Source organism: Pinus tabuliformis, chromosome 2_1 (assembly GCF_031772625.1).
Source record: "Pinus tabuliformis cultivar Carrire ecotype Pingquan chromosome 2_1, CPIR1, whole genome shotgun sequence".
NCBI lineage: Eukaryota > Viridiplantae > Streptophyta > Pinopsida > Pinales > Pinaceae > Pinus > Pinus tabuliformis.
Genome location: NC_142299.1, coordinates 693,958,526 through 693,967,715, shown reverse-complemented (window position 1 = coordinate 693,967,715; position 9,190 = coordinate 693,958,526). Strand labels below are relative to the sequence as shown.

At 35.5% G+C, this 9,190-nt stretch overlaps 1 protein-coding gene across 1 annotated transcript; it reads left to right on the top strand.

Moving 5' to 3' along the window:
* The first annotated feature begins 906 nt into the window (after nt 1–906).
* On the top strand, nt 907–1,482 carry LOC149202492 (uncharacterized). The gene has a single exon (XM_089401605.1). It carries the CDS (start codon nt 907–909, stop codon nt 1,480–1,482), a length of 576 nt encoding a protein of 191 aa, XP_089257731.1.
* Nucleotides 1,483–9,190: the final 7,708 nt, after the last annotated feature.

The following is a 9,190-nucleotide window of genomic DNA, read 5'->3' as shown; positions in this document are numbered from 1 at the left end:
GAAAGCAGGGGATGACAATACAAGGTTTTTTCAGAACTATGCAAAAGGTAGAAAGGTAACAAACACCATTTGGAATCTACCTCTTCCTGAGGGAGGAGTGGCTGATTCTTTCAATAAACTCTCCCATCTTGGCTCTACTCATTTCAAGAATCTATACAAAAGCCCTCCTGGTTCGAATCTTGCTGATATCATTAATGTGGTTGGTCACTTCCCTAGATTTGTTAATGAGGATGAGGCAGAGGAACTTTTCGCTCCCGTGACATCTGGTGAGCTTGAAGGCACACTAAAATGGTTCAAAAAGGACAAGAGCCCGGGACCGGATGGCTGGACCATAGAATTCTACCTCGCTTTCTATGACCTCCTGGGACAAGATCTGTTGAAAGTCGTGGAAGAGTGCAGATTGTCTGGATCTCTGTACAATGCCATCAACTCGACTTTCATTGCCCTCATTCCTAAGTCTGACACCCCATCCTCCTTTAATGACTACAGGCCCATCTCTTTGTGCAATTGTCTGTACAAAATCATCTCCAAGATCATTGCTAATCGCCTTTGCCCTATTCTCTCTCGACATATTGCACCCCAGCAATTTCTTTTCTTGAACATCGACAAATTCATGAAGCTATTGGCTCGGCCCAAGAAGCCATTCATACAATCTGGACAAGACACCAAAAAGCCATTATTCTTAAGATAGATCTGGAAAATGCTTTTGACCGTGTCAGTTAGCTTTATATTAAGATGCTCCTTATCCATTTGGGCTTCCCCCTCAATTTCATCTCCTAGATCATGGCCTACATAACCTCTCCCACCTTCAGTGTTCTCATTAATGGGTCTACATCTCATTTCTTTCACTCTGAGAGGGGGCTTAGATAAGGATGCCCCCTCTCACCTCTCCTTTTTTTGATTGTCATGGATGGTCTTAGTCAACTGATTGCATTGGCTAAGAGAGACGGTGATCTCTGTGGACTTAATATATCTAATGACTGCTTTCTCACCCATTTATTTTTTGTGGATGATGTTCTTATTTTTCTTGATGGAAGTATTCGGGATTCCTACTCCTTTTCCAAGATTCTCTCTCTCTTCTCATCAACTACTGGGATGTTAGCCAATCACTCAAAATCCACCATTACTTTTGCCCGAACCTCCATCCAAGAGTCACATCTTGCTCATCAGTTTTTCCCTTATTGCATCAATCCTCTAGACCAGGGTCTCAAATACCTGGGGTTCTGGATAAAGCCTATCAGCCAGAAAATTGCTGATTGGGTTTGGCTCGTCACAAAACTGGAGAAAAGGCTTACCATATGGAGCCACAGATATTTGTCCAGAGCTGGTAGACTTGTTCTTATAAAATCTGTTCTTGAGGCCACTCCTGTATTCTGGATGGCACTTGCTTGGATTCCTAGGAGCATCTTGGCTCGTTTGCAACAGATATCTATGGAATGGAAACCAGGACAAACAGATTTTTGCATGGGTTGGCTGGAGTAAGATAGCGCTGCCCAAAAAATGGGGAGGCTGGGGCCTAAAAGATCTTCCTTTTTTCGCGCAAGCACTTGCTGCAAAAATGGGATGGACTTTGTTGACCAGACAAAATCTCTGGACTGCCATCACATATCACAAGTATATTTGGCCTCAGCAAATCATGGATTGGATTTGTTTGCCAAGTTGGCCTAAAACTGGCATCTCATCTGTCTGGAAGGCACTCCTTCACTCTCTGTCGCTCATCAGGGATAATCTGGCCTGGAGAATCAACGATGGATCTATGGCTCACATTGGTTTAGATCCATGGATTGGAGGTGGAGGAAGATATTAGCTGTCTAGAGAACTCATACAACATCTTCATTCACACGAGCTCAAGGTACTTGCAAACATTGTGGATCCTCATAATTCCACCATTTTTGCTCAAAGATGGAAAACCGCCTTACAACTCGATTTACCACAATGTTGGCACCAAGAATGGCATGATTATATTTCTGCACTATCTGAATCTCATATCAGGATAAAAGAGGGCCCGGATGAACTCATTTGGTGTCATGCGGACAATGGTATATACTCACCTAAGTTTGGTTATTTAGCCCTGATCTCCCACAAGATACCAGATTTGATTACCTTCTGGTGGAAGCCTATTTGGAAACTTACTGCGCCTCCTCGGACCAGACTATTTTTCTGGTGTATACTAAAAGACAAAGTTCCCACAGGCGAAAATCTCATGCATCAATCCTTCCATGGGCCAAATTGGTGTACATTATGCAAAAGCTCATCGGAATCGACTTTACATCTGTTTCTGAAATGCTCAGCCTTGATTGATCTTTGGCAAAATATATCCTCTACAATTCACTACACAGGGCTCTGGGAAGGTGATGACATAAACAAAGCATGGGAAGGTTGGTACAATCGGCATAAAGGTTCAAAACTTCAAAGTCTCCCTTTGATTATCAGCTGGCATCTCTGGCTGGCTCGGAATCATTCTATTTTTGACAACAAACCTGTGTGTTGGCCACACACTGTGGCCTGTATAGTATCGGCATATAATGAGATGCCTGATCCTCCACAAACCCGAGCCCATAGGCCTCATACTCCACATATTGATAAAAATACCTCTTGGGCATATTTGATGGTGCAGCACAACAGCAGGGATGTGGTGGTGGATTCATCTTATACATTAGTGAACATCATTACTTCAAAGTTAAAATGGGATTAGGGGCTAGAACAAACAATTTCGCAGAACTCATCACCCTTCGTCATCTCTTGCATTTCTCTTTGGGGCATAATTGCATGGGCATAAATATTTTTGGAGACTCGAAGATCATTATAAATTGGTTCAATAATATCACTACTTGTCACATATACACACTTAGTAATATTCTAGATGAAATAAACATTTTCAAGGCTCAATTTAATAATATCACATGCAATCATATTTATAGGGAACATAACAGTTGTGCTGACGGGCTATCCAAGGAGGCCACGGTACTTCCCAGAGGAGAGTGGATGATCCAGGAACAGCGAGGGACAAATGAATACCGCTACTATCACTGCCCATACATAGATCTACATTATCACAGGGAAGAGAGCCCATGATCTGGTTTTCTTTTGGAAATTTTTGAACAATGTTTTCTTTGAAAATTATGTATATATTATACAGGGTATTTATGTATGGCCCTGCGTGGCACATGTACAGACTTAATACAAGGCTCCTATTTATGAACATCCTATGTGGTGTTCTGTACAGTGTACAATTTTTTTGAAGAATATATATATATTGTGTTCAACTTGGTGGTAATAAGAAATTTTTGTGTTAATGTATAATTTGTTATGAAAATTTAAAAAATAATAATAATAATATTACAAATTGAAAAGATGGTGCCAAAAGATTGTTTATGTAATTTTATAATAAATTTGAATTTAATACTAGCACAACCATATAAATTAAATGGTTGGTAGATACTCATAAACATCAATCCATAATAAACATCAAAACACTTAGCTCATGATACATCTCATGTCGGCTAAAATTAAAAAATATATATATGAAAGTTCTAAATTATAACTTCATTTTAAACTACTATTATTATTATTATCATCATTAATTATAAAAATAAAAATAAAAATAAAAAAATAAAAAAAAATAAAAATTAATAGGTAAGTTAAACATATATACAATAAAAAAACATGGAATAATATTTCAGATCAAATGCTTTTATGATTCATGATATAAGCCAGGATCTTATGGGGAAATCACATAGAAACCTTAGGGTCCAAGTGTTTTGAACCTCAATTCAAAAGATCCTCGCTTGGGGATTAATATTCTTAATCATTGAGATTTATCTCCACTTTACCATGGAGATTCTGACTCTATAAACAGGTTTTGTTACAGTACCATGGCTTATGAATACTACATGCCCAAAAAATTGTAACTTACTCTATATGGCACTTGTTCATATGTCATTTTTTTAATTAACCAATTTAATTAAAATGGTAAAAAGAGCATAACCACTTTTGAATCTCAATCATTATTTTATGTGTATAACTATGAATATTCTAGAATATTTCATAGAGGGTAAATCCATACCATTCACTGAATAATTATTTATAATTAAATTAAAAGTTTTGAAACCTTATTCCAAAATAAACACGCCTATTAATGAAATAAAATTAGATTTTGAAAATATATGATTTGTGTTTATGAAAATTTTATATATCTATTTTAAAATAAAAATTATAATAATAATATAATTAATTTTACATAAAATAGTATAACCTACATCTAATTCAAAAAAAATGTAAAATATAATATATTTCACTCTATTATTATTTCATAAAATATGTTTCATTTTATTAATATTTAATTATTATTATTTTTATTGTTTTTTCCCTACAAAAGACAACCATATTTTTTTCATATTTCTAAGGAAAATACCCTTATACACACTTGTTATGTGCATATGTCAAGCATTTTCCCACATCCTTGAGTGGCAAAAAAACTCACAAAATATATTTTCTTGTTAGATCTTAGACTTTTGTGATCTATATTGATTTTAAGATTGTCTTTCGGATTAATCACATTCTTGAGATTTGGTCAATGTTCCGAACCAACTAATGTGGTTCATCCTTAGGACAAAGGTTCGAAACGTTGACCAAATCTCAAGAATGTGATTAATCCAAAAGACAATCGTATTATGTATATTTTCTTATTTATATGCTTGCATTTTTGTATCTATAGATCAAGATATATAGGCACTTATACACTTGCTATGTGCATTTTTCAAGGAATTTCCCACATGCTTTAAGTGGCAAAAAAATTGACAAAAATGTATTTTCTTGTTTATATGCTTGCATTTTTGTATCAATAGATCAAGATATATATGCATTGTGAATTTGATCACGATCAAAAAATAAGTGTAAACAATCCTACAAAAGACCTAAATAGATATATATATATATATATATATACAAAAACTGTTATGCAACATCAACAAGTGAGATATAAAGAAAATAAATTAGACGGGAGCAACATGAGGGGGCCCATCCAAAAAAGGCTTGTGGTAAAACTGGTTTTGGTTAGAACCCATCATCTTGGTTACCTACCATAACCCTTAATCAAAAGAAGGCCTTCCTAAGAAAGTCTATTAGCATCCTCGTTCCTCTCCCTGTATACATGACAACATGAAAATGAAGTGAATGAATATTTTAAACTCTAAATATCCTCCACAATATGATCAAATATATGTTGGCAATGTTGTCATTAATGGAAAAGGAATAGCAAATGAGCAACAAGAAGTGTGGCCACAATATGTTTGTGAGAATGTGATGTTAACATAGATATGTTGGTTGTTGACAACAAGGTAAATAAGCAGCAAAGTATGATGGCGTATTTAATTTATGCACAATTGAGAAAGTATTGTTGACGCCATGCTTGTATTTATGCAGGTATCATTATGCTTTGAAGATTCAGAAGGAGAACATCTTATTAGAGCTAGCTTTCATACATTGTTATTGCATATTGAGCTGATTGCATGTTGATGATGTTGCATATAGTGTTATGGCAAAGGAGAAGAAAAGTAAGATGGAAAAGGGTGTCATTGATGGCATGGTTGTCTTGGAGTTATCATGTTACACATCCTTGTTGGTTACATATGCTTGTTGATTACTGATGACATAATGTTGTATAAATTGTTATGTTTCAAAGATTCTTGTGATGCAAGGCAAAGACATGAAGAACATTGTTATGGTTGTGATGTGTTATGGTTGCTGATGTATTGTTAATGTATGTTGCAAAGGCTAGGGTTTTTATGCTTGCTAGTTTAATCATTACAGGTGGCTGAAGATAATATTTGGTGAAATATTTACTTTATTTTGATATTCAAAATCTCAGAAGGTGTGAAATGAATGAGTGGAATGCTAAGAGAAAATCCTTTTCACTTCATATTCTTGTATGAAATACAAACAACCATCAAAGGTTGTTTATAAAAGTGTGGAAGGTTGGTAGGATGTAATGTTAGAAAGTTAGACAATATGAGAGTTGATTTAGATGTTGTTCATTAGTTACCTGACACATATATAGAGCTGATGTGAAGCTGGATTGAGGAGAAGAAGAAGCAGAGATAGAGATGGAGGTATGCAGAGTTAAAGACCAGGTAAACCAACATATTATTTCTTTTACATATCATGGAATTGTAGTCTTCTTTCAAGTTGTAGCTTGATAAAGAACAGGTTGGAGCCTGTTGAGGTAGGAGCCTCCTGCTCGTTGTAGCTTACATACAATCTGTAGGAGTTGGGGCTTCCTTGCAAGTTGAAGCTTGCAAAAGAATCGACGTAGCATCCTCGTGTAAGTTGGATCCTACAAAAATTTTGATGTAATAAAGGAAGTACAACCTTTCCTTTGCATCACAATGATAACAAAGTCATGGTTCTATCCCTTTATGGATTTCCACTTATATCTGGTGTCCACTTTTGATGTTTAGTGTGTTGATTTTATGTTGTCATGAAAGTTGTTATATTATGGTTTACTTATTAAATGTTGGTTATATATTAAATATGTTGTTCATAAGGTGTATGTTGCTCATTTAATAGTTCAGTTAATCATTGAGAATAAATCAAAATTTTAAGTCCATGAATGTACTAAACTAATTCACCCCCCCACTTCTCGGTTTAGTTTAGTTTCCAACATTATAATATGTTTGCATCTCTGAATTGTATTGACCTAGTTTATTACTAACGAAGTGTCACCAAAACACTAAATGCGAGCACGCCCCTTTTCCTTCGCAAAAGAAATAAGTGGTCTACATGAAACAACATTATCCCAGTTATTTGTGCCCCTAACCATACCCTTTTTAACATGAAAGGAATAATTCACATATAAGTGAATGAGAAAACCACCCCTATATATGGATGCCTCCCCTTGTGACACCCCATCAAAAGATCACCAAGGAATGCTTACATCCAGAGTTTCCATGAGCACTGATCTGCCACACGAAGAAATCTTAGATTGTAGATAGTGTGAGAGAATAGATAATCCTTCGTCTCCAACCTTTTCGAGATAGGATGAGGAGTTCTAGAAAATTTCCTTATTCCTAGCTATTCATATACCCAACATAGAATGAGTGGGAGAGCCCTAAAGGATTTCATGGCCCTATTTTCAATCCTAACTCATCAAAGAACAAAATGTATCCCAAACATGTTGAGTGGAAGGGAATTGAACAAAAATATGATATATGGATTCCTCACTACCCTTGCACAAAGAACACCAACCTGGACCAATTTTATGTCTACACTACATAACATCCTTCAGCCCCCAACTTCATAATTTTGTATCCCAGCTTCAAAATTTTGGACTTGCAACTTCATACCTTGCAACATCTTCAGAATTTCACACATGTAAGAGTTTTAGGGTAGATTCACGGGAAAAAGCTTCAGTTTTCTTCCTTCCTTATTTCTCTTGCTTGCCAACTTCTCTTGAATTTTTCTCGTCTTGGAGATCGAACTTTCTTACTTGGTGCTTCAAATGAGGTTGAATATGTCTCTATATATACATTATTTATAAGGTCGAATTGCCTCTTTACAGGCCAACTTGGTCTTGTAGACACAAAAATTACATTTTTGACTCATATAAATTTATTTTTCCATTTTCTCTTCTAAGTCCAAATGGGACCTCAAGAACAATAATTTGACCTATGACATATATTCTTTTGACTCCATAAACCCAAGAAGCATGAAGAACATGCATGATCTAGATGACCAAATAATTTGAGCATGAAACCCATACTTGAAAAATAATATTTCTTTTTATTTTGATGTTTACATAAAATATACAATAATATAACTACGATAGGAATTATGAAGACCAAACCTGTTTACTTTTATAACATTATGGTCGATGTCTTTGAGTTATTAAATACACCTCCAAAGCAGTTATGAGTGTCTTAATTTCAAATTCAATGGGAAAGATATGATTCCTACCAAATACCAACTCATAAGGAGAGAATCATGTAGTATTTCTCCTTGTAGTTATGTATGCCCATAATACCTTTGGAAGTCCCTCAACCCAATCTCTTTGATGGCCCACCATAGTCTTTGTGAATGAATTCAAGTACTTTATTAGTACTTTCCACTTGCCCATTCACCTGTGGGTGGTAAGGTGAAGTGACAGAGATGAAGTATGTACTTTTTGACAAGGTCATGTAGTAGATGAGAAGTAAACTATGCTCCTCCATTTGTAACTATTTCCTTTGGCACTTATTGCTGAGAAAATGTTTCCTAAAATAAAAAGTCGGTAACAACAAGTTCAGTTTCCCTAGTAAGTGCTCTAACTTCCACCCATTTGGTGACATATTATGTGCACACTAAAATATAATTATTTTGTTGCATTGGGGGATTAATTGGTCCTACAAAATCTAAAGTCCATCTCTTGAATGGTTCCATCCCCAATTGAGGTTGTAACGAAATTTCATTTAATTGAGTAGGTTGACCCATCCTTTGACAACTATCACACCCTTTCACATATTTCCTTGCATCTTGAAACACAGTAGGTCAAGATTAACCCATGTGTAGAGCTTTATGACCTATTCTACTATCTGCAAAATTCCCTCCACAAGGCCCATCATGATAGGCCATGAGGATATCATACATCTCATCCTCTTTTACACACCTTCTAATATGCTGATCAAAACCAGTGTGGAAGATATAGTTATCCAACCAAAAATATCAAGCACTTTGTTGAACACTTTTCCTCTTTTTCTTCGGAGAAAGGTTACGGGGAAGCTTTCCTACAACAAGGTAATTGGAAATGTCTGCATACCAAGGTGAATAATTGGATATTAAAAAGAGTTACTCATCTGGAAAAGAGTCTTCATCAGGAAGATCATTAGTAACACTGGTTAATCTAGAAAGAAAGTATGCAACACCATTATCCTTCCTAGGTTTATCTATAATGGCAATATAAAATTATTGGAGTAACATCAACGACATAGTAACCCTGACATTAGTAATTGGCCCATTCATTAAAAACTAGATAACAGAGTGGTCAATATGCACAAAGGTTTCGTAACCATTAATGTAATACCTAAATTTATTAATAACATGAATAACAACAAGAAACTGTTTTTATGTCATTGTGTCATTTACCTATGCAGGGGTCAAGTTCTTGTTGATGTGGTAGATGGCGTATGGTTTATTTTCCTCATGTTTTCCAAGTAAA